This window comes from Macaca thibetana, chromosome 9, assembly GCF_024542745.1.
Source record: "Macaca thibetana thibetana isolate TM-01 chromosome 9, ASM2454274v1, whole genome shotgun sequence".
In the NCBI taxonomy this organism is placed as follows: Eukaryota; Metazoa; Chordata; class Mammalia; order Primates; family Cercopithecidae; genus Macaca; species Macaca thibetana.
Window position 1 is genome coordinate 65777147 of NC_065586.1, and position 26819 is coordinate 65803965.

The 26819-nt window shown below is 40.9% G+C and overlaps 1 protein-coding gene and 1 pseudogene across 2 annotated transcripts in view; one reads left to right on the top strand and one right to left on the bottom strand.

Annotated features, from left to right (window-relative positions):
* Positions 1 to 3387: 3387 nt before the first annotated feature.
* On the bottom strand, positions 3388 to 4852 carry LOC126962953 (protein DEK-like; annotated as a pseudogene). Its single transcript, XR_007728874.1, has one exon. The product of XR_007728874.1 is annotated as a protein DEK-like (transcript).
* A 2393-nt stretch (positions 4853 to 7245) lies between these two features.
* Positions 7246 to 26819, top strand: part of DNAJC12 (DnaJ heat shock protein family (Hsp40) member C12) — a 44969-nt gene continuing 25395 nt past the window's right edge. Inside the window, exons 1-2 of the mRNA XM_050803011.1 lie at positions 7246 to 7520; positions 22096 to 22174. Coding sequence (XP_050658968.1) covers positions 7443 to 7520; positions 22096 to 22174 — 157 coding nt within the window. The 5' untranslated portion in view covers positions 7246 to 7442. The remainder of the gene's footprint in view (positions 7521 to 22095; positions 22175 to 26819) is intronic.

A 26819-nucleotide genomic window follows, 5' to 3' on the forward strand; every position in this document is an offset into this window, starting at 1 on the left:
AGATTCAGGCAGGGACACTTTCCAAACTATATTAAAGTTCCAACCTCACATTTCCCCTCTGCACTGCCCTAGTAAAGAGGCTCTTGGTGAGGGCTCTGTCCCTGTGGTAGGCTTCTGCTTAGGCTTTCTTACATATTCTCTGAAATCTAGGGGGAAGCTGCCAAACCTCCTTCACTCTTGCATTCTGAACACCTGCAGGTTTAACACCACATGGAAGCCACCAAGGCTTACAGCTTGCACCCTTCAGAGCTGTGGCCTGAGCTGTAGCTGGGCCCCTTCGAGCTGAGGCTGGGGCTGAAGTGGCTGGATGCAGGAAGCAGCCTCCCAGAGTGGTGCAGGGCAGCAGGACCCTGAGCCTGGCCCCCTAAATCATTCTTAGATCTCTGAAATGCCTTTAAGGTTTTTTTTCTCATTGTCTTGGCTATCAGAAACTGACCCCCTTTCATTTATGCAAATCTCTCTAGCAAGTGGTTGCTCTATAGTCTGCTTGGATTCTTGCCCTGAAAATGGATTTTTCTTTTCTACCACATGGCTAGGTTGCAAATTTTCCAAACTTTTACATTCTGCCTTCCCTTTAAATATAAGTTCCAATTTTAAGTCATTTCTTTGCTCCTGCATCTGAAGTTAGGCTGTTAGAAGCAGCCAGGTTACTTCTTGAACACTTTGCTGCCTAGAAATTTCTTCTGCCAGATACCCTAAGTCATCACTCTTAAGTTCAAACTTCCACAGATTCCTAGGGCGTGAATACTATATAGCCATGTTCCTTGCTAAGGCATAACAAGGGTGACCTTTGTTCTAGTTCTCAATAAGTTCCTCATTTCCATCTGAGTTCCATATCACCATCAGCATTTTGGTCACAACCATATTTAACCAGTCTCGCAGGAGTCCCTTTTCTTCCTGTCTTCTTGTGAGCCCTCCAAAGTCTTCTAGCCTCTGCCCATCATCCAGTTTCAAAGCTGCTCCCACTTTGTCAGGCATCTTTATAGCAAGGCCCCACTCTGGTACCAATTTTTTGCATTAGGCCATTCTTGCATTGCTATGAAGGAATACCTGAGACTTGGTAATTTATACTGAAAAGAGGTTTCATTGGTTCGCAGTTCTGCAGGATGTGGAAGCATGGAGCCAGCATCTGTTCAGCTTCTGGGAAGGCTTCAGGGAGCTTTTACTTATGGCAGAACGTGAAGTGGGAGCAGGCACATTACACGGTGAGAACAGGAGTAAGGGAGCCAGGGGGAAGATACCATACACTTTAAAAACTTTTAAGCCAGGTGCAGTGGCTCACCCCTGTAATCCCAGCACTTTGGGAGGCCAAGGCGGGTGGATCACCTGAGGTCGGGAGTTCGAGACCAGCCTGACCAACATGGAGAAACCCCATCTCTACTAAAAATACAAAATTAGTCAGGCATGGTGGCACATGCCTGTGATCCCAGCTACTCGGGAGGCTAAGGCAGGAGAATCACTTGAACCTGGGAGGTGGAGGTTGTGGTGAGCCAAGATCACATCATTGCGCTCCAGCCTGGGCAACAAGAGTGAAACTCTATCTCAAAAAAAATTTTTTTATATCATTAATATAAAAATAGGGACAGAGTCTCGCTATGTTGTCCATTCTGGTTTTGAACTCCTGGGCTCAAACAATCCTCCTGCCTTGGTCTCTCAAAGTGCTGGGATTACAGGCATGAGCTACTGCACCTGGCCAATACTACAATTTTTTGTTTGTTTTAGACAAGATCTTGCTCTGTCACCCAGGCTGGAGTGCAATGATGCGATCTCAGCTCATTGCAGCCTCCACCTCCTGGGTTCAAGCAATTCTCGTGCCTCAGCCTCCTACGTAGCTGAAATAACAGGCATGTGCCACCACACCCAGCTAACTTTTTTGTATTGTCAGTAGAGATGAAGTTTCGCCATGTTGGCCAGGCTGGTCTTGAACTCCTGGCCTCAAGTGATCTGCCTGCCTCAGCCTCCCAAAGTTCTTGGATTACAGGCATGAGCCACCATGCCCAGCTCTAACATTCTATTTGTTTATTCATCCATTGATGGACACTTGCATTGCCTCCACTTTTTGGCTATTGTGACTAATGCCTTGATGAACATGAGTATATAAATATCTTTTCAAATTCCTGCTTTCAATTCTTTTTTTTTTTGATTTAGATTAATTTTATTGACAAGGTTTATAAGAACAAATTAAATATTTAAAATCGAAGGCCAATTATTAGATCTCATTTAGTTGCTTATTTTGTTCACTTCTATTTACCTTTCCCTAGTGTCTGAGTAACTATCAAACAAGTCAAACCTGTGAAAATACCTGTTAACATTCAACATATATATTTCTGTTCTATGATGCAAAGATATTTTTCAACACTTAATTGGTACATCAAATGTGTCATTCTGTCATAAGCAGCATGTTTTAAAATTCAGATTTAATAAACTGATTTAAGACAGTAAATTGAAAGACAAAATTAGTCTCATTCAGGAGTGGTCCGTTGTGTTGATCATCTAGAATCAACACTGATTAGACAAACTTTAAAAGCCAGAGCCCCAACTCCAGAGAAACATTAAATTTCTTTAATGTAAAAGTATATTATTTTTGAGACACACTTTGTCAGAGATATCCACGATTACTTGCACATTATATTCTGGCATTATAATCTGGTACTTTAATCGTAATCATGAAGGTGGCTAAGTTTCTGGTAAATATCAGTATTTTATATGGGCAAAAGCAGTTAATAAAAATCGGTTCATTTACTATAAGCCAAATGTGCTTGTACTTAATCCCACCCTTTCCCAAAGTTTTTGAAGCTTTGATATGTTGATTTTTGGTCTGTCCTTAATATAAAACGTACCTACAGACACTTTTACAGAGTTAATACTAAAATTACAAATTGATGACACTTTCGAGAAAAGCAGGATAACTGTCTGTTCCTTCAGTGTTCCATCACTGAATTGACTTTCCATGCTCCATCATACTGTCTGGCTGAACACTGACATTCCATAGTCTACAACTGTAAAGATACCTACCTATGTGAGTTTAAAAAGTGGTCTGCACAAAAGAAATAAAAAAACTTTATATACAACAAATTGTTTTTTAAAAATACAAAAATAACATCTGTCACTTTTGTCATGCTAACAATCTGACATATATACACATGCGAGAAAAGTTCCAATTCAGTCATCTGGACAACTGTAGCTTGTATATTTTTAATATGATGGACACACTGCTGCTGAATTTTCACACTGACAGAGATGTGTATTCAAAATATTTCATATACTAAATACCCAATCTCTGTGTGTATAAATACCAGTCATAATAGTTTCTGTTCTACTTGATTAAAAGTATGCCTTAAGCTAATATTAAGCGCACTAAAAACCACGACAGTTCAAGAATCTATGACCTTATATAAAGAAACCCAAAATGTACAAAATACAACTATAAAAGCAAGGAACAATTAATGTCATGCAAGATTTTAAACTAAAAATGGCATAGAAATGCAATTTAAAATAGCAAACTCAAATTCACATAACACTCAAGATAAAAAGGTCAGCAGTAAGTTCTAATGTTGCTTAACAAGGATTTAGAAAAGGAAATACATTCTCTTTGCTGGTATAATGGTATAAATCAGATCTTTGAATCTATGGGAACGAGTCATCTTCTCTGTCCTCTATCTCAAGAAATTAGCTCTTTTACAGTTGTTTTTATGAAATCTTTCCTTTCAGTTAAATCATAAGTAGGATAATTTTCATAGACCTTTTTGCAAATCTGTTTCATTGTGACTTCTTCCAAGTTAGCACTGGCCAGTAATTTCTTTATTGTTTCCTTTAATTCTTCATCTGTAGGGGGTTTCTTCAACTTTTTAATTAAAGGTTCATCATCTGAACTATCCTCAGACTCACTTTCTTTTTTGGAACTGTTTTAATTCTTCTTGGTGGTGCTGCTATCTGCCTTCTTAACATTGGCACTTTTCACAGATTTTTTACTTTTAGAAGTAGCTTTCTGTTTAGGTTTTTCTCTTTTGGCTGTCTTTTTTGGTGGCTCCTCTTCACTTTCTTTATCGTCATCATCTGAAGACTCTTCCTTGTTTTTCTTTTCATCTTCATCACTACTAGATTCATCTGACAGAATTTCAGGACATTTGGTTCGCTTAGCCTTCCTTGCCATTCCAGAACTGTTCCGTTCCTTTTTACTGCCTTTGCTAGAAGTTTTTTTAGATTTTGGCAATGGTTTGCCAGAAGGCTTTGGAGGCATTAAGAAATTCAAGATCCTCTTCACTAGTTCACTATTTACACCTGATCTCTCCAAATCAAGAACCTCACAGATGCTCTTTAACATGGCATTTCTAAATTTTTTCAACATTTCTTCCTTCTTTTTATACTGGACACTTCCTTTTTCAAACGGAAAGCCACTGAACTGACCCACATTCTTCTTTAATGAGGACACAGTGCCTGGCCTGTTGTAAAGCAGTTTGTGTAGATTTCTAAGTTCATCGGTTTTCTTCTTACTTAGAAAAAAATGTATCCTCTCAATTTCACAAAGTTTCTGCCCCTTTCCTTGTGCAATTGTAAATGGCTCTCTCTGTAAGGAAGAGACTTGCATTGTCAGCCTCTCTACTTTCTTCTTTTCCCTCTTGCCTTCCACGATGAGACTCTTTTCTTTTTCCTCCTCTTCCTCCTCGTCGTCGTCCTCGTCGTCTTCCTCCTCGCTCTCCTCTCTGGGACCAGGCATTTCGGGTTCTTTCTCGGATGCGGGCTGGGCGGGGGTTCCCTCTCCCTCCGCAGCAGGGGCCGAGGCGGACATGCTGTGAACCGCGGATCCCGGCCACCACGGGCCTGGCACGCGAGGGCACGAGGAGGTTCTGGGAGGCGGGCCGCTGTCTGGCGTGACGCTCGCTGCTGCGCGCTCGGCTCCCCAGAATCAACAAGATTTTCCTGCTTTCAATTCTTTTGTGTATTTACCCAGAAGTGGAATTGTGGGGTCACATGGTCGTTCTATGTTTAATTTTTTGAGGAACCACCATACTGCATTCCACCATGGCAACTTCACATCATTAAAAGGCCATTTATCGGTGATTTAGATCAAGATATTGTGACATACAAATAGAACTTCAAATACCTTAAAGGATGTAGTGAAATTTCCAAAACAAAATTAATTGTACTTTAAAATTCTTTTTTTTTTTTTTGAGATGGAGACTTGCTCTGTCGCCGAGGCTGGAGTCCACTGGCACGATCTCTGCTTACTGCAACCTCCGCCTCCCAGATTCAAACAATTCTCCTGCCTCAGCCTCCTGAGTAGCTGGGACTACAGGTACATGCCACCACGCCTGGCTAATTTTTGTATTTTTAGTAGAGACGGGGTTTCACCATGTTTGTCAGGCTGGTCTCAAACTCCCGACCTCCTGATCCGCCTGCCTTGGTCTCCCAAAGTGCTGGGATTATGGTGTGAGCTACCGTGCCTGGCCTTAAAATTCTATATAGAACTTTTAGCAAGATAGCATGTACAATGAAGGATTAGTAAAAATGGTGCTTCAGTACTTTTTCTTGCTTCTCTTCAGAAATAAACCTTTAAAAAGATGTATATAGGTGGGCTAAAAGAAAAACCATTTTTTTCCCCTAAGATGGGGGAATTCAAAGGGTTAATGGCCAGGCATGTTGGCTCACATCTGTAATCGCAGCACTTTGGGTGGCCAAAGTGGGAGGATCACTTGAGTCTAGGAGTTTAAGATCAATCTGGGCAATACGGCAAGATCCTGTCTCTCTGAAAAAGGAAACAAAAAAAGTGTTAAGGCAGTTAAAATGTTGTGTCCCTGACCACTCACCTTTTTCTTTTCTTTTTTTTTTTTTTTTTTGAGACAGAGTCTCACGCTGTTGCCCAGGCTGGAGTGCAGTGGCGCGATCTCGGCTCACTGCAAGCTCCGCCTCCCGGGTTCACGCCATTCTCCTGCCTCAGCCTCCCGAGTAGCTGGGACTACAGGCGCCCGCCACCGCGCCCGGCTAATTTTTTGTATTTTTAGTAGAGACGGGGTTTCACTGTGGTCTCGATCTCCTGACCTTGTGATCCGCCCGCCTCGGCCTCCCAAAGTGCTGGGATTACAGGCTTGAGCCACCGCGCCCGGCCTCCACTCACCTTTTTCTCTAAATCCCAGACCTGAGCTGTATTTCTTAGGGCCAAAATGAACTGAAACATAAATTGCTTGGACCCACCTGAGACCAGAGACACTCCTGAGTCTGGAGAACCAACCCAGGAGAGGGGGGCACAGCCATCTGACCTGAGTTATCATCTAGTTCTTCTCATTGTCCTATTTTATTTTCTCTACAGTATAAATCACTATTTTATTATTTTATTTTTTGAGACGGAGTCTTGCTCTGTCACCCAGTCTGAAGTGCACTGGCACCATCTTGGCTCACTGCAACCTTCGCCTCCCAAGCAAAGTGAGTCTTTCTGAGTTCAAGCGATTCTTCTGCCTCAGCCTCCCAAGGAGCTGGGATTACAGGTGTGGGCCACCATCCCCGGCCTACAAATCGCTATTTTAAATGATCCTGGGTTTTGTTTTTTTTTTTTTTTTTTTTTTTTTTTTTGTTTTTTTTATGTTTTTCAGTTGTCTTCCTTCATCAGAACGTAAGCTCCATAAAAATCAAGACTGTGTTATTGGCCGGGCGCCGTGGCTCACGCCTGTAATCCTAGCACATTGGGAGGCAGAAGCAGGCAGATCGCTTTGAGCTCATGAGTTCAAGACCAGGCTGGGTAACATGGCAAAACCCCCTTCTCTTAAAACAAAGCAAAACAAAAACCAAAAATTAGCCGGACATGGTGCTATGTGCCTGTGGTCCCAGCTACTCGGGAGGCTGAGGTGGGAGGATCACTTGAGGTGGGGAGACGGGGATTACAGTGAGCTGAGATCGCACCACTGCACTCCAGCCTGGGCGACAGAGTGAGACCTTGTCTGAAAATAAATAAATAAATAAATAAAATGAAATATTTTAAACACTCAGAAAAGCTCCCACTATCCTTATTAACACATCCTAAGATTTTACCACATTGCTTCAAATTTTCTTTTTCTTTTTCTTTTTTTTTAAAGGATAGAGACAAAAATATATAGGAGATGGAGAGGTAGCTAATGTGGCAAGTTTCTGAAAATAGACAGTCTTTATTAACTCATAACACAAATGGTTCAGGTACATCTCTTATATAAACTCAAACTACAGATCCCAGGCAGCACTGCAATAATAGACACGTGGACTGTTCTTTTCTTCTCTGTAAACAGCCAATGAGAGGCAGAGTTTACAAAGGTCTAGGATGACATCTGCTGTATTGACTGTGGCCAGTCTTAAAGCTAGTTGTTGCTATTTGGAACGTGCTGCTCTAATTCAGATTTAAAGAGTTTCTTCCTGTTAATTCGAAGCTCACTGTGCCTCCTGTTTCCGAGGGAAGGAGGACTGATTAAGTCATCTAAATGGATGCAATACTGAATTACAGGTCAGAAGATATTGAAGATTACTACACATTACTGGGATGTGATGAACTATCTTCGGTAAGACAGTGGATAATGCTTTTATCACAACAGTATTCTTTTTCACAATAGTATTTCAAGTTTTTATTTAAGGTTTTAACTTTGAATTTTTGGTCACATTGCCTACAAACCTAACCTTGTATTGTTTTAAAGCACTTTTGGCTCAGAGAAAGTTAAGAATTTAAATGTATGTTGGGTTTTTACTTGAATAGTGTCCTATGGGAATTTTATGGAAGCTTCTGATTAAATGTGTATATTCTGGCACGTGGCCATATGCTCTGTTTCACAATATAGTATATTAAAAATAAATATTTAAAATTTTATTGTAATTTCTGATGGCAGTGTTTCACAGTATACATAAGCTATACCTTTATTATGGTGACTCATAATTGAGGTGAAACGAAATTTCTTATAAAATTAGGGATTTAAATATATTTTATTAAAATGTGTACTCTTATGTGAGCAGTCAAAATATAAACCAAGAAGCATCCTTTTATGTTAATATTTCAAATTGTGTGACAGAAATTGCTTCTTGAAAGGGTGGCTTCTGAAACAAAATGTGTGCAAACTCTGTAGCTGTTCACTGGATCTGTAAGAAAACAAAATTTTTAACGTTCCCAATAAACAATTATAAAGGTTGTAGAGGTTTTTAAAATTATGGAAAAATAATTTATAATTCCCTCTCCCAAGGATAACACTATTGATATTTTGGCATATTAATCTCCAGTCTTCTTTCTATGTATATTCTTTAAAGACATGTTTGGGAGGATATTATATGTACTTGTTGATTCCTGCTTTTTACCCATTTATATTATAACAAGGACTTTTCCATGCTATTAAACTTCCCTTGTACACTTCTTTTTTTTTTTTTTTTTTTTTGAGACGGAGTCTCGCTCTGTAGCCCAGGCTGGAGTGCAGTGGCCGAATCTCAGCTCACTGCAAGCTCCGCCTCCCGGGTTCACGCCATTCTCCTGCTTCAGCCTCCCGAGTAGCTGGGACTACAGGCGCCCGCCACCTCGCCCGGCTAGTTTTTTGTATTTCTTAGTAGAGACGGGGTTTCACCGTGTTATCCAGGATGGTCTCGATCTCCTGACCTCGTGATCCACCCGTCTCGGCCTCCCAAAGTGCCGGGATTACAGGCTTGAGCCACCGCGCCCGGCCCTTGTACACTTCTTAGTGGTTGCAAAATATTTTATTTTACTGTGTTACCACAGCTGAATTATTCTCTTATTGTTAAATATTTTATTTATTTCAAATTTTTCAATATTTCAAATAATGTTGAGATTAATATAAAATATACTCATTATTAAATTATATATTATTAAATCATGTTATTAGGATATATTTATGTTTTATAATTAATATATTTTATTTTATTTATTTTTATTAAAATCTAAGTAGTAAAATTAACATTTTAAAGCAAAATATTTTTATATTTATTGTGTTTCATAAAGGCATAGTTCATTAATAAAATGTACTTAGTTTTGTTTTAAGAATAGAATGCATTATTGGATACAAAGGATTAAAATCTCTATTTTTGCCATGCTGAGGAAGTTATCTTAGACATGTTGAAATTAAAAAACTGCCTCGCCCCCATAATAGCTTATAATGGTCTTTCAGTTGCATAGTTCTTCTCAAGAATGTGTTACCCTTGTTTATGTTGGTGGTGATTTGCTTATAGCAATTAAGAAAGCTTATTACCATTTTTACCATGTGTTTCAGAGTTGAAATTATACTATTATCAAACGATTTTTGAAGGAATACTTTAAAATCAAAGGAATATAATTTAACTTGATAAGGCTCACGATTTGGATTTAAAAAAATACATGCTAGCCTATAAAGTAAGGGTCATTATATCTCCATTATCTTGTGACCTATTTAGTCAGTCTTTTTTTTTTTTTTTTTTTTTTTTTTTGAGACGGAGTCTCGCTCTGTCGCCCAGGCTGGAGTGCAGTGGCCGCATCTCAGCTCACTGCAAGCTCCGCCTCCCGGGTCTACGCCATTCTCCTGCCTCAGCCTCCCGAGTAGCTGGGACTACAGGCGCCCGCCACCTCACCCGGCTAGTTTTTTGTATTTTTTTAGTAGAGACGGGGTTTCACCGTATTAGCCAGGCTGGTCTCGATCTCCTGACCTTGTGATCCGCCCGTCTCGCCCTCCCAAAGTGCTGGGATTACAGGCTTGAGCCACCGCGCCCGGCCTAAAATCAAAAGAATATAATTTAACTTGATAAGGCTCACGATTTGGATTTAAAAAAATACATGCTAGCCTATAAAGTAAGGGTCATTATATCTCCATTATCTTGTGACCTATTTAGTCAGTCTTTTTTTTTTTTTTTTTTTTTTTTTTTTTTAAATTTTACTTTAAGTTCTGGGATACATGTGCAGAATGTGCAGGTTTGTTACACAGGTATACATGTGCCATGGTGGTTTGTTGCACCTATCAGCCCATCATCTAGGTTTTAAGCCTCGCATACATTAGGTATTTGTCCTAATACTGTCCTTTCCCTTGCCCCCCACCCCCCGACAGGCCCTGGTGTGTGATGTTCCCCTCCCTGTGTCCATGTGTTCTCATTGTTCAACTCCCACTTATGAGACAGAACATGTGGTGTTTGGTTTTCTGTTCCTGTGTTAGTTTGCTGAGAATGATGGTTTCCAGCTTCATCCATGTCCCTGCAAAGGACATGAACTCATTCTTTTTTATGGCTGCATAGTCAGTCTTTTGAAGTTTTGCTATTGTCTTTTCAGTCTACATAGAAGGGGGATTCATTCTGGACAGCCTAACAGAAAATAATCTCATTGTTAATGTGTAATATTCAAAATATGGTTACCAGGTGGAGTCATACTTCCTTGTCTCAATTTTCCTTTTACTGGATATATTTTACTAGTCTGTCAATAGCATATCATATTTAGATAACAATTATTTATTTTTAACGAAATGTTTGTCATAATATTGTCACTTCTTTGTATATATATATATCATTTTTTCTCTCTCTCTTTTTTTTTTTTTAGACGAAGTCTCGCTCTGTTGCCAGGCTGGAGCGCAGTGGCATAATCTCGGGTCTCTGCAATCTCCACCTCCTGGGTTCAAGCGATTCTCCTGCCTCAGCCTCCTGAGTAGCTGGGACTATAGGCACGTGCCACCATACCTAGCTAATTTTCATATTTTTAGTAGAGACGGGGTTTCACTGTGTTGGCCAGGATGGTCTCAATCTCTTGACCTCCTGATCTGCCTACCTTGGCCTCCTAAAGTGCTGAGATTACAGGTGTGAGCCTCCGCACCTGGCTTTTCTCTTCTTTTTATAGGTATGCTTCTCATTAAAAAAATATTTTTATGACACCTTTTACTAATATGACATTTCCTTTACTTGATTTATATTGGATAAATTGCCTTTATTTCAGGTATTCCTTCATTTGATGCTCTAAAATTAACCAGAACTCATCATGCCCAAAAGCATTTTAGCTGTTATAATTTCAAAACAATTTGATATTTTAATTTTACTTATCACAATTGAATTGAGACACCCATGTAATACTTTTGCTTTGGTATATAGTTCTTACAATTTCAAGTTCGTGCTGGAAATTGATTAAAGTTATATATTTGATTCTCCTGCTTCAGCCTTCTGAGTAGCAGGGATTATAGGTGCATGCCACCACACCCAGCTAATTTTTGTATTTTTGTACAGATGAGCTTTCACCGTGTTGTCCAGGCTGGTCTCAAACTCCTGACCTCAAGTGATCTGCCCACCTTGGCCTCCCAAAGTGTTGGGATTACAGGTGTGAGCCACCGTGCCCAGCCTCTATGCCTCAGTTTTCTAACCTGTAAATTGGAGTAAATAGTACCCACCTCATAGAGTTGTGGGGATTAAATAATATATGATATATAAAGTACTTTGAGCAGTGCCTGGTGCAGAGTGCTAAGTTGTTGTGGTTGTGGTTGTGGCTGTTGTTTTGGCCCCCACAGTGTTACTGTGCACTTGGAACTTAGTACACTTATCCTATCCTTGAGTTTGCATTATTTTAAAGATGTTTTATTTTGCAGTAATTTTTGACTTACATAAAAGTTGTAAAAATAGTACACAGAGTTCCTATATACCCTTAACCCAGCTTCCCTTTATGTTAGCATCATACCTAATGAAAGTACAATGATCAAAATCAGAAATTAAAAAAAAATTGTAGCTCTGAGGCATTTTATTATAAAAACTTCGTACTCATACACATAAACTAAAATGAACTTAAAATTCATCATACATTTACTTCATTTTTTAGCTTGACCTTCTAGTAAATCTCTAGCTTCACTGATTTTGACTGCTATGATTTAAGAGTATAATTTATTGCAGGGCGCGGTGGCTCACGCCTGTAATCCCAGCACTTTGGGAGGCCGAGACGGGCGGATCACGAGGTCAGGAGATCGAGACCATCCTGGCTAATGCAGTGAAACCCCGTCTCTACTAAAAATACAAAAAAATTAGCCGGGCGTGGTAGCGGGCGCCTGTAGTCCCAACTACTCGGGAGGCTGAGGCAGGAGAATGGTGTGAACCCGGAAGGCGGAGCTTGCAGTGAGCCGAGATTGTGCCACTGTACTCCAGCCTGGGTGACATTGCAAGACTCTGTCTCAAAAAAAAAAAAAAGAGTATAATTTATTAATGAGCATCTCTTATTTTCCCTTTATTGGCAGTAGGGCTTACCCTTGGTATTAATGCTCCTTCTTGTTTTGTCATTTTGGGTTCAAACTCACCTCAGTAATAGCCACCACTGAAGGCAGATTTTGGTAGACTTTGAAAAACTTGTTTTTCTTGAGGCTCCATGTGCTCCATGACTTGCAAAACATAACGGCCTGCAAATCCTGCAGCAGCAATGGTTGGTCCAGCTGCTACCATTGTACTGACCATGGTTCTGACTGGGCTTCCCTGCCTCTACCGAGAGCATGGATCATCCCAGCCCAGAGGTCACGGCCAACAACTGCACATCTTTGCCTGAGAGTGACGCAGCCGCTGACCACATGCACAAACCACCAAAAAATCAGAAAATTAACATTGCTACAATTAACCCTACCACGGTCCAGCAAACATTTTTTTGTAAAGGACCAGATAGAGTCAGGACTAGAATGAGGCAAGTAGGGTGTGTAGGATGCAAAATTTAAGGAGGCACTAACATTTAGGGTTGTACACATACAGAAATTTGAGAGAGAGAGAGAGAGAGAAAGACAGAGGTAGAGGGAGAGGAAGAGGGAGAGAGAGAGAGGATATTTCCTTAAACCTAGGTGTCCTGCTTGCCTCACCTGGTGCTGATCCTGAGATAGCAAATATTTTAGGCTTTGCAGGCTTTACAGTCTCTGTCCTAACTGCTCAGCTCTGCCATTGGAGAAAACAGCCATAGACGATATGTAAGTGAATGATCTTGGCTGTCTTCCAATAAAGCTTTAATTAAAAAACAGGTAGCAGCAGGCCAGAGTCAGTTAATCCTTGATCTAAATTATAAGTCTTATCTAATTTCATCAGTTTTCCTACTAATGCCCTTTTTCTATTCTGGGATCCAAGCCAGGATCCCTTATTACGCTTTGTTGTCTTGTTCCCTTAGTGACCTCCAATCTGATGCTTTCTTCTACCTTCTTTGTCTTTCATGACCTGGACACTTTGAAGAATACTGGTCAGTTATTTTGTAGAATGTCCCTTAATTTGACTTTGTTTGATATTTTCTCATGATTAGATTAAGGTTGTGCATTTTTGGAAAGAACTCCTCAGAAGTGATGTTGTGCCTTTCTTAGTATCTCATGTGGGGGTGCATGATATGGATGTGCCTTACTGACCTTGAGCACTTCGTTAAGGTGATATCTGTCAGGTGTTTTCTGCTAGGTTTTTCCAGGTAGGGTTGTTATTTTTCCTTTTGTAATTAACAAATATCTTGGGGAAGATACTTTGAGACTGTACTGTTTCTCCTCAAACTTTTACTCACTAAGTTTAGCATCCTTTGGTGGATCTTGCCTGTAACAATTACTACTATGGTGTTTGCCTAATGGTGACTTTCTTTTTCTCATTAATGTTACATTTATTAGTATTCTACAGTAAGGAAATTCTTCAGTAAGGAAAAGCTATCCCTTCTCCCACATCTATTTGTTTATTCGGCTTAGTTTTTATCACTATCAATTAATAGCTACTGTATTTTAAGTGTTATAACCCAAATATTACCATTATTTATTTTGTGTCTCAAATTGTTTCTATTCCTCATGTCTTAATTAATTATCATTTGATTAGAATGATGTAGGAGGATCTCTCATTGATTTAAGAGATATTGCTAGTATCTGGAATTTTGTGGGAAAAATCTAGTTTTTTTTTTTTTTTTTTTTGAGACAGAGTCTCACTCTGTCACCCAGGCTGGAGTGCAGTGGCCGGATCTCAGCTCACTGCAAGCTCCACCTCTCGGGTTCATGCCATTCTCCTGCCTCAGCCTCCCGAGTAGCTGGGACTACAGACGCCCGCCACCGCGCCCGGCTAGTTTTTTGTATTTTTAGTAGAGACAGGGTTTCACCTTGTTAGCCAGGATGGTCTCGATCTCCTGACCTCGTGATCCGCCTGTCTCGGCCTCCCAAAGTGCTGGGATTACAGGCTTGAGCCACCGCGCCTGGCCGAAAAATCTAGTTTTAAACCGAGTGAATTAAAATAATATATATCAATTAAATCAGTATTAAAAAGGTGAGACATGGTGCTAGTGTATAAAGAACCTGGTATCCAATTGAGGAGCCAAAGCTAATACACAGGAAACAATTTGAGAACAATTAAGTATTGTGCTGTGTACTGTTCTATAAGTGCAGCAGAAATTAAAGAAAGTCTATCTGAATAGATTTCAGAAAGAGATGGGGCTTGAAATGGCTTTCCTAGATGGCCATAATTTTAATGCACTGTGGGAGAGACAGGGCATTTGTATGGCTAGGAAATCTTGGAGAAGATTCATCCAAGTGGGAATTGGATTAGTCTCCACAGCACACTGGAGTATTTCCTTGCTTAGACAAAAATACTTTGCTGCAGAATATGGAAAAGATAAGTTTCTAAGTTTTAAATTTAAGTTCTAAAATTAATATATGTTCAATGAGGAAATGTGGAATACAAAGAAAGCACAAATAAAAATGTTAACCTACGTGTTTAACATTTTGGAGTATGATTTATACAGGTTAATTATCTGTGCATATATGCTATATCTGTATATGTATATAAATAAGTAAATGCATATGTGTGTATGTATGTATGTATGTATTTTTGAGATGGATTCTTACCCTGTGGTCCAGGCTGGAGTGCAATGGTGCGATCTCAGCTCACTGCAACCTCCACCTCCTGGGTTCAAGCAATCCTCCTATCTCAGCCTCCCAACTAGCTGGGACTACAGGCATGTGCTACCATGCCCAGCTAATTTTTTGTATCTTTAGTAGAGATGAGGTTTCACCATGTTGGTCAGGGTGGTCTCGAATTCCTGACCTCATGATCCGCCCACCTTGACCTCCCAAAGTGTTGTGATTACAGGCGTGAGCCACCACGCCTGGCCTATGTGTATGTATTTATATGAGTATTTTTGTATGTATTTGGAATCAGACTACATGGGTTCAGTTCCTAGATGTGCTACTTATTAGCTGTGTGACCTTGGGAAAATTCCTTAATTTTTCTATGTCTTGACTTCCTTTTTTTTTTTTTTTTGAGACGGAGTCTCGCTCTGTCGCCCAGGCTGGAGTGCAGTGGCGCGATCTCGGCTCACTGCAAGCTCCGCCTCCCGGGTTCACGCCATTCTCCTGCCTCAGCCTCCCGAGTAGCTGGGACTACAGGCGCCCACAACCGCGCCCGGCTAATTTTTTGTATTTTTAGTAGAGACGGGGTTTCACCGTGGTCTCGATCTCCTGACCTTGTGATCCGCCCGCCTCAGCCTCCCAAAGTGCTGGGATTACAGGCGTGAGCCACCGCGCCTGGCTACTTCCTAATCTGCAAAATGAGAATAATGATAGTATTAACCTCATACAGTTGTGGGAATTAAATGAAACACTCTATGTAAAGTGCTTAGAAAAGTGCCTGCCACATATTAAGTTTCAATATTTTTTGAGACAGTCTTGCTCTGTCACTCAGGCTGGAGTGCAGTGGCGCGATCTCAGCTCACTGCAACCTCCACCTCCCAGGATCAAACGATTCTTGTGTCTCAGCCTCCCAAGTAGCTGGGACTACAGGCCATGCCAGGCTATTTTTTTATTTTTAGTAGAGACAGGGTTTTGCCATTTGGCAATTGACCAGGCTGGTCTTGAACTCCTGACATCAGGTGATCTGCCCGCCTCAGCATCCCAAAGTGCTGGATTACAGGTGTGAGCCACTGCACCCAGGTCAATAAATTTAAAATAATAATAATTATCATTATTATATACATATATGTTACATAATCCCTTTTGAGATAAGACGTGGATTTAAATTGCACATAATAGTTATATATTATATGCAGTATAACATAATATATTGCACGTAATATCTTACCTTTTCTCATAGAACTATTTAAATTTTCTCAGGTTGTTAAAAATCTTTTATGACAAGATAATTTTTTAAATGACTGAAGTATTCTAACTTACAGTTACATTACAATCAACTCTAACAAATTTCCTATTATTGGACATATAGATCGTAAGAATTAAAGAAAGAGGAGAGAAACACGAAGGGCGGCTCGACAGTCAACAGGGACAGGTTTATTTATCTATTTTTATTTTTTATTTTTTTGAGATGGAGTCTCGCTCTGTCCCCCAAGCTCGAGTGCAGTGGTGCAATCTCGGCTCACTGCAAGCTCCGCCTCCCAGGTTCACTCCATTCTCCTGCCTCAGCCTCCCGAGTAGCTGGGACTACAGGCGCCCGCCACCTCGCCCGGCTAATTTTTTGTATTTTTAGTAGAGATGGGGTTTCACCGTGTTATCCAGGATGGTCTCAATCTCCTGACCTCGTGATCCACCCGCCTTGGCCTCCCAAAGTGCTGGGATTACAGGCGTGAGCCACTGCGCCCGGGCCTGACAGGTTTATTTTGAATAAATCTGAGAGGGGCGGCTGGCTGAGTTAGGTTAGAGACGCACTCTCTTACAGACTAAGAGTTTTTAAGGATTCAGGGTGGGAGAGTTTATCAGAGGCTTGGACTGCTTCTCTGTCTCTTTGTTGTGCTTATCTGGGAGGGAGAGTTGTGTGTCTGTTTCCATACATCTTTCTGCAGCTGCAGGCATACCCCTCCAGTCTGCTTTTTGCTTCCCTATCTTGGTACACCTGAAGGGAAAGGAATGTGCTTATTAAGGCCCACTGTTTTACTGGGGTCTATTGTATGAGGGTGAAGTTTGGCAGCTACTCCAGAGACTTTCCCCCACCTCCCTCTGTGCCTGAGCTGTCTTATTTGTGTTTTACTGTCTGCTCTTTCTGGCTGCTTGCAGTTCAAAGAGAAGTGATTTCCTTGAAATGCATGAGGCTAGAAAGGGAGCTGGAATTTAAAGTGGCGGTGTTTGTCTGAGTTAATGGTGCTCCTGCTCTGTCATAGGTTTTTGTTTAAAATTTATATTTTATTCTTGGACCTTCTTACAGCTATTCTTTTCTTACCTCTGATTATCTTAGACAAATTTGTAAAATTGGAATTGTTGAATCAAAGGCTAGGAAATAAATTAAAGGCTCTTCGTATACATGTGTGTATCTATATACAGAGAGATAGAAAATAGAATATTTAACACTTTAAAATTTAAAAACAAGTCTAATTCTCAGTTTTATTTGTTAGATAAGCAGGTTATGGTGACTGATGGTTAAAGACAGCACCCAGAAGGAGGAAACACATAGTTAATTACAGTTCTTAACAGGAAGTCATCTTTTCCTATTATTCGAAGGTGTTCTCAGAAGTTTAACAAAGAAAATAATAGAGTTATTAATCTGGGTTTTATACATATGCCTATCTAATACAGCCTGACTTTGACTGTAAAAGTGAAGACATTTCTTATGAGAGTTGGCTAAGGATGACATGGAGCTGATCTACATATACAGAGATAAATACACACATATATCTATATATATATAGACACACACATATATACACATACACATACAAACATACATGTCTCAATTTTTTTCAAGAAAGTCTATACCTATTTACGTCCCCACCAGGAGAGCATGAATGTTCATTTCTTTTCACTCTCAGTAACACTGGTCATTACCATCCTTTGGATATTTTGATTTATTTGATTACGAGTAAAGTTGAACATTTTTTGTATGTTTACAGGACAACAGGGTAGGCAGTTTTGCAGACTACTGGACTTGGGTCAGGAAGGCAGGATTTGGTGGACCTTGACATGGAGGGCGTCAGCTCCAACGGACTGTACTTGGCAGTGGGCACATGGAGTAGGGAGACCAGAAGATAAATACAATGTGTTCAAGATAAACTAACCCACTTTACCAGTTTACATAAAGCCAGCTCTGTGGGAGCTTTGTAATAAACTTTATGATAGTAAAGCTATGAAAAATAATATAAGAAAGAAAAAGACTTTCTTATTTTTTTAAAATATGAATTTGTTAAAACCTAGAAAATATAAAGAAGAAAATAACAATCATGCATGTAAACAAACTGAGAATCAACCATTTTGACACATTTGCTTCTATGTACTAAATACTGGAATTTTTTTTTTTTGAGATGGAGTTCCACTCTTGTTGCCCAGGCTGGAGTGCAATGGCATGATCTCGGCTCACTGCACCCTCTGCCTCCTGGGTTCAAGCAATTCTCCAACCTCAGCCTCCTGAGTAGCTGAGATTATAGGCGGCTGTTACCACGCCTGGCTAATTTTTATATTTTAGTAGAGATAAGATTTCACCATGTTGGTCAGGCTGGTCTCTAACTCCTGACCTCAGGTGATCCACCCACCTCGGCCTCCCAAAGTGCTGGGATTACAGGCATGAGCCACTGTGCCCAGCACAGAATTTTTTTTTTTTTTTTTTTTTGAGACAGAGCCCTGCTCTGTCACCCAGGCTAGAGTGCAGTGTCAAAATCTCAGCTCACTGCAATCTCCACCTCCTGGGCTCAAGGAATTCTCCTACCCCAGCCTCCCGAGTAGCTGGGATTACAGGCTCATGCCACCATGCCCAGCTAATTTTTGTATTTTTAGTAGAGACAGAGTTTCACCATGTTGGCCAGGCTCCTGACCTCAAGTGGTCCACCCACCTCAGCCTCCCAAAGTGCAGGGATTATAGGCATGAGCCACTGCACCCAGCCCAGAATGTTTTCTAGTGGGATAGAAATTAAAAAATAAAACAGCAGCAACAATAAAACCCCAAAACTTTCTACCTTTGATATATAGGTATAATTTTATCTATTTATATTATTTAAAAGCCCTAAGATATATATACATATGCATATATATAAATGCATTAAAAGTGCATCTTTAGGCCAGGTGTGGTGACTCATGCCTGTAATCCCAGCACTTTGGGAAGCCAAGGCAGGCGGATTGCTTGGGCCCAGGAGTGGACAACATGGTAAAACCCTATCTCTACAAAACATACAAAATCAGCTGGGTGTGGTTGCCCATGTCTGTAGTCCCAGCTTTTTGGGAGGCTGAGGTGGGAGGATTGCCTGAGCTCAGGAGGTGGAGGTTGCAGTGAACCAAAATGGCACCACTGCACTCCAGCCTGGGTGACAGAACAAGATGCTGACTCAAAAAAAAAAAAAAAAAAGAAAAAAAGGTGTGTCTTCAAGGATATAACGTGTTCTCCTGGGTATATTCCTTGAATGAGGAATAAAAGGATTTTGACTTTTTCACTTTTTTTCTGTAGTGATAGAATGTTTTTCAAAGAGAGTTTGTAAGTATTTATAAATGACTTACTAATTTAAAAATGCTTACTACTACACTCTATAGAATATTTAATAATTTAAAATTTAAAAACAAGTCTAATTCTCAGTTTTATTTGTTATATAAGCAGGTTATGGTGACTGATGGTTAAAGACAGCACCCAGAAAGAGGAAACACATAGTTAATTATAGTTCCTAACAGGAAGTCATCTTTTCCTATTATTCATAGGTGTTCTCAGAAGTTTAACAAAGAAAATAATAGAGTTATTAGTCTGGGTTTTATACATATGCCTATCTAATACAGTCTGACTTGGGTTGTAAAAGTGAAGACATTCCTTATGCGAGTTGACTAATGATGACATGGAACTGATAAAAATATGTTTCTACCATGAATCCTTTGACAATATTCAGCTAAGGTGCTTGAGATTTAATTTCTCAAACAAGAGCTAATTTGTTTTCACTTATTAGTGGTTAGTAAATATGGAACCCCATGATAATTTCCTAAGCCTGATGAATTTGGCCATAGGGCATGGTGACACATGCCCGTAATCCCAGCTCCTTGGGAGGCTGAACCAAAAGGATCACTTGAGCCCAGGAGTTCTGGGCTGTCATGCTGCGCCAACGGGCTGTCCACACTAAGTTCAGCATCAATATGCTGACCTCCTGGGAGTGGGGGACCACTAGGTTGCTTAAGGAGGGGTGAACCAGCCCAGGTTGGAAATGGAGCAGGTCAAAACACCTGTGTTGATCAGTAGTGGGATCGTGCCTGTGGATAGCCACTGCACTCCAGCCTGGGTGACATAGCGAGACTGTCTCTGAAAAGAAAAAAAAAAGAAAGAAAAAACAAAGTTTGACTGTTCAGTTAACAAAAAACTCAGCTCTTTTTAGTAACTATCTGAATGACTTTAGACTTTAACCGCCTATATTTAATAATAGCCACTATTATTGAGTTCTTATGATGATCAGGTTTTGTGTTAAGTGCTCTACTTATATTATTCATCTGATGTAAAGATGAGTAAACCTAGACACATGGATGTTATGTAACTTGCCTAAAGCCTTGTGGCAGAACTGGGATTTCAAACCAAGCCATCTGCCCAGGTGCGGTGGCTCATGCCTATAATCCCAGCACTTTGAGAGGCTGAGGCGGGGGATCACCTAAGGTCAGGAGTTCGAGACCAGCCTGGCCAACATAGTGAAACCCCTACGAAATCTCTAGTAAATCTCTACTAAAAATACAAAAACTAGCCAGGTGTGGTGGTGGGCACCTGTAATCCCAGCTACTCGGGAGGCTGAGGCAGGAGAATCACTTGAAGCCAGGAGGTGGAGGTTGCAGTGAGCCGAGATCGCACCACTGCACTCCAGACTGGGTGACAGAGCGAGACTCTGTCTCAAAAATAAATAAATAAATAAATAAAATAAAAATAAATAAAATAAAACCAAGCAGTCAGATTCTAGAGCCACATAACCACTATTGTTTCCCGCTGCTGTCATTGCAATTATAATTAATAAACCCAAGTCTTAATAATTCATGATAATAGGGATTAGATGGGTAAGTGAAATCAAATCAAATCATTGATGCTGCTCAAATCTCATTTTAGTTTGGGCTGGAGTTTCTGTTTTCCAAATCAAAATCTCTAATGAAGCTCCTAATTGGTAATAAAATTATCACGTTTAGATTATGTTCTTTTTCATTTAATTCTGAAATTATTAATAAAAAAGAGACCAAAAGACAGGAAGAAGGAGCTTTGTAATAGATAATTTGTAAATTATAACTTATAATTCAGAGACAGTTATCCTTGAGTAATGGTGGCTAAGCATCTTTGAAGAATTTGGATATTTTATATATTCCTAGGAGAAACCTACCTGACCATTTTGGGTATGTATGTATGTATCTATGTATGTATGTATGTATGTATTCATTTATTTATTTAGAGACAGAGTTTCACTGTGTCGTCCAGGCTGGAGTGCAGTGGTGTGATCTTGGCTCACTGCAACCTCTGCCTCCCAGGTTCAAGCGATTCTCCTGCCTCAGCCTCCCGAGTAGCTGCGATTACAGGCACCTGCTACCACATCTGGCTAATTTTTGTAGTTTTAGTAGAGACAGGGTTTCACCATGTTGGCTAGGCTGGCCTCGAACTCCTGACCTTGTGATCTGCCCGCCTCAGCCTCCCAAAGTGCTGGGATGACAGGTGTGAGCCACCATGTCTGGCCTGGATATTTAAATATTTTGAGCTCATAGATCTCTTGGGCCATCATTTAAATTAAGTAGTTAAATTGTCATCACAACAACTATTTCAGTAGGAGCGTTTATTGGATGCTTTCTGAATTTCGTTATTGAGGAAATTATTTCTTAGAGGAAAAAGTCAAAATAGAAATATAGGGATCAAAAAAAGTTGGGTCGATCATGGCTGTTTTGGGGAGGATTGATGCCCCAACTTCTTCCTTTATGACATTTAAGTTTGACCTTTTTTTTTTTTTGAGATAGGGTCTTGCTGTGTTACCCAGGCAGGAGTGCAGTGGTGCCATCATAGCTCACTGCAGCCTTGAACTCCTGGGCTCAAGGGGTCCTCCTGCCTTAGCCTTCCAAGTAAATGGGACTACTGGCATGTGTCACCATGCCCAGCTAATTATTTTATATTTTGTAGAGACTGGATCTCGCTTTGTTGTCCAGGCTGGTCTTATTCCTGGCAATCTGCTTGCCTCAGCCTCCCAAAGTGTTGAGATTACAGGCGTGAGCCACTGTGCCTGGCATGACACCTTATTTTAAACACTGATTTTTGTTTTAGGTTGAACAAATCCTGGCAGAATTTAAAGTCAGAGCTCTGGAATGTCACCCAGACAAGCATCCTGAAAACCCCAAAGCTGGTAAGAATTTAATAAAGGCTATTTCTCAAGAAAATGAGTAGTATATAGAACCAAAAGCCAGTGAATAGTAACTTAATTTTTTCTTGTCTATTATGCTGAAACATATTCTTTCTTTGCATTATTGGATGATAGAAAGGGAGAAGGCTGTGCAGGATCTTTTCTAACAGTAGTCGTTTAAGATCCATTTTTCTTTCTGCTATAATGTGTTGCTTTGTGGTTTAAAATTCTTCTAGTTCATGCTTTATTTCACCAGTTATTGAGTGTTAACATAACTTAAGTATATTTGTAACCAGGTGGTTGTCTTTGTTTTGTTTTGTTTTGTTTTTTTTTTGAGACAGAGTCTCTGTCACCCAGGCTGGAGTGCTATGGTGCGATCATGGCTCACTGCAACCTCTGGCTCCCGGGCTCAAGCGATTCTCCTGCCTCAGCCTCCCGAGTAGCTGGGACTACGGGTGCGCACCACCATGCCCAGCTAATTTTTTTTTTCCTTGTATTTTTTTAGTAGACAGGGTTTCACTATGTTGGGCAGGCTGGTCTCGAACTCCTGACTTCAAGTGATCCGCCCGCCTCGGCCTCCCAGTGCTGGGATTACAGGTGTGTATCCGGCTAGGCGGTTGTCTTGATGAGAAACTTGTGATTTCTTCGTTATTGGGAACCCGAATATATCCATATAGTCATACTTTTGTTTCTTTCCTTCACTATCACTTAAATATGCTTATGCCTATCCAGGCTTGTGAAAAATGTGAACAAACCAATAATCCTTCGGCAACCTGTCTCTCTTCTCTACTTCCCTGCCTCTCTTCTTCTCTTTAGACCCAGACTTCCTGAAAAAGAAGTCCACAGTTGATGTCCCTATTTCCCTTCTCCCTATTTTTCCATTTATTCCACTCTGACTTCCCTAGTTTCTCAGAAATAAACCAAGGACTGCCTGAGTATCAAATCTAGTGGTTACCTTTTGGTACTTATCTCTCCTGAACTTGCATCAAAATTTGGCCCTGGTGACCATACCTTCCTCCTTGAAAGAAAGGTTTTTTCTCCTAGCTGTCAGGATACTATGCACTCGTGGTTCTCCCCCAGCCTCTTTGGGCTGCTTTCTCTCAGTCTCCTTTGTGACTCCTCTGTTGCCCCAAGGTTCCCTCCTAAGCTCTCTTCTGAGCCCACTCCCCATTTTCTCCTGAAGTCTTGTCCAGGTCTGTAGCTTAAATCACCAGCTCTTTTGATGGCCCCCAAATCTATCCTTAACCTAGTTCTCACTCCCCATGTTAAGACTGTAGTTTTGACTGTTTCTGGGAAATTTCCATTTGGAAACATTTCAAAGTCACCCTGTCAAAAATTAGACTCATTATTGTCTTATCACCCCCTCTGAAATCTTGTTTATTTTTCTGTTATCCCATCTCTATGAATGACACCACCATCCATTCAGGTGGTGTCATGGAAGCCTTGTCTCCTTCCTCTCCCTCATGTCCATATCTGGGCAATTGCCAAACACTGTTGCTTTACCTTCCGGGTCTCTTTCCACTGTGTCCTCCTCCCTTCATCCTGGGTGCCATTGCTGTAGGTAAGCCCTCATCATTTCGTGCCTGGATTGCTACAGCATTCTTTAAGTGCTTCTCATTGCAGATTTTTCTTTTTAATTATGGAAGAAAATAATACGCACAAAAAGGAATAAAGAATACTCTAACAAGTGTCCACATATGTTCCACCCAGCTTAAAACTTTACCAGTGCAGTTGAAGTCTCTTGTGTTTCCTTACTCTGATTTTATCCTCAGGGTAGGTAATATTATATCTTAATTTTTTTTTTTTTGAGACGGAGTTTTGCTCTTATTGCCCAGGCTGGAGTGCAATGGCACGATATTGGCTCACTGCAACCTCTGGCTCTTGGGTTCAAGCGATTCTCCTGCCTCAGCCTCCAGAGTAGCTGGTATTACAGGCATGCACCACCATGCCCAGATAATTTTGTATTTTTAATAGAGACGGCATTTCTCCATGTTAGTCAGGCTGGTCTCGAACTCCCGACCTCAGGTGATCTGCCCGCCTTGGCCTCCCAAAGTGCTGGGATTACAGGTGTGAGCCACTGCGCCTGGCCTTATATCTTAAATTTGATGGTTATGTTTACTATATGCATATAGCATGTGAGTATATGTGATTTTTCTACAAGGATAATATCATACTAAGACCTATCTATAATTCCACATGGCACAAATCCAAACTCTTCTTTATTTAGAAAATGTTTTCTTTGAGTGGGCACGGTGGCTCACGCCTGTAATTCCAGCACTTTGGGAGGCTGAGGTAGGCGGATCACCTGAGGTCGGGAGTTCAAGACCAGCCTGACCAACATGGAGAAACCCTGACTCTACTAAAAATACAAGATTAGCCAGGTGTAGTGGCGCATGCCTGTAATCCCAGCTACTCGGGAGGCTGAGGCAGGGCAACTGCTTGAACCCAGGAGGTGGAGGTTGTGGTGAGCAGAGGTTGCGCCATTGCACTCCAGCCTGGGCAACAAGAGCGAAACTTCATCTCAAAAAAAAGAAAAGAAAAAAAAAAAAGAAAATGTTTTCCTTGTCTTCAAGTTCTTTATTTATTTTCTCTAGAAATCATTGATTCCTTTGATTTGCAAAAACAGATCATTTTTCTATATGTGAGGTAATCTTTTGTTCGATATTTAACTATTGCTTCTGCTCATTTGGTTTTTTTTATCCTTTTTATTAACTTGTTTAAGGCACCATGAGCAAATAATAAGTGTGAGCTTGATAAATTTGTGCATATGTATAACCGGGTTAACCACTGCCCAGACAGATGTGGAACATCTTCGCACCCCAGAAATCCCTTTCACTTCTTGTTCAAAGTCAGCACCCTCTCTCATTTTTTGATCTCTATCACCATTGACTAGTTTTGCAGTTTTGGATTTCATATAAATCAAATCATACGGTATGTACTCTTTTGTGTGTAGCTTCTTTCGCTTCGCATTATGTCTGTGATGTACTGTGCGGTAGTTCATCCTTTGTCATTGTTGATAATTTAGGCACAAATCCCTTCATGCTGTGTACCTTAATTCTCCATCCCCTTTTGCTTTCCTTTGCTGTGCCTAGAATTTCATGTTTCAGCCACTCAGAACTACAATAGTTCCTTCATGTGCCCTGCTCTTTCTATACCCCAGCCCTCTATGCTTGATGCTTTCTGCCTGGAACACTCTGTGGCTCACACATGTCCCTGACTACTTGGCCAGGTTGTGTTTCTGTGTCAGGTCTCAGCTGACCATCAGTTGGGAAGTCCCGTGTGTCCCACCTACCAAGAGCACCCTGTACGTCAGGCAGCAGACTGTGTGTCACACTGTCTCCTTATTGCATGTTTACTTATTAGTCATTCTGGAAGCTCAGTAAGGCAGACGCCCTGCTTGTCTTGTTCACAGTTGTGTGCCCCTAGTGTGCCACTTACTGAAGAGGACATCTATTCTGCACAATTTCTTGAATAAGTGAATGCATAAACATTTCTCTCTCTCTCTCTTTTTTTTTTTTTTGCATCAGTCTCACTCTGTTGCCCAGGCTGGAGTGCCATGGCACAATCTCGGCTCACTGCAACCTCCGCTTCCCAGGTTCAAACAATTCTTGTCCCTCAGCCTCCTGAGAAGCTGGGATTACAGGCATGAGCCATCACACCTGGCTAATTTTTGTATTTTTGGTGCAAAAGGGGTTTCACCATGTTTGCCAGGCTGGTCTTGATTTCCCAACCACCGGTGATCCGCCTGCCTCAGCCTCCCAAAGGGCTGGGATTATAGGCATGAGCTACCCAGCTGGGCCTGAACATTTCTTTTTTTTTTTTTTTTTTTGAGACAGAGTCTCACTCTGTCGCCCAGTCTGGAGTACAGTGGCGCTATCTCCACTCATTGCAAGCTCCGCCTCCCGTATTCATGCCATTCTCCTGCCTCAGCCTCCTGAGTAGCTGGGACTACAGGCGCCCACCACCATGCTCGGCTAATTTTTTTGTATTTTTAGTAGAGATGGAGTTTCACCGTGTTAGCCAGGATGGTCTCGATCTCCTGACCTTGTGATCCGCCCGCCTCGGCCTCCCAAAGTGCTGGGATTACAGGCATGAGCCACCGCGCCCGGCCCCTGGCACAAACATTTCTTTAGAGGACATATTAACTACCTGTCTGAACTGGAGTTAATATTAAGATAGGTGTCCTAGCATAAAATTACAAAAATTTAGGTCAGGTTCGGTGGCTCACGCCTGTAATCCTAGCACTTTGAGAGGCCAAGGTGGGTGGTTCATGTGAGGTCAGGAATTTGAGACCAGCCTGACCAACATGGTGAAACTCTGTCTTTACTAAAAACGCAAAATTAGCTGGGCGTGGTGTCGCATGCCTATAATCCTAGCTACTTGGGAGGCTGAGGCAGGAGAATCGCTTGAACCCAGGAGGCAGATATTGTAGTGAGCCGAGATCATGCCACTGCACTCCAGCCTGGGTAACAAGAGTGAAACTGTGTCTCAAAAAAAAAAAAAAAAAAAAAAATTATAAAAATTTGATAAATACTTAAAAACAACCACCACCCAGGTTATTCTTTAACTGGGTTCTTTTCAGTGAAGCATGACTGTGAGTTGTTTCTCTGTCCCTGACAAACAATCTTTATTCAGGATACATGATGAA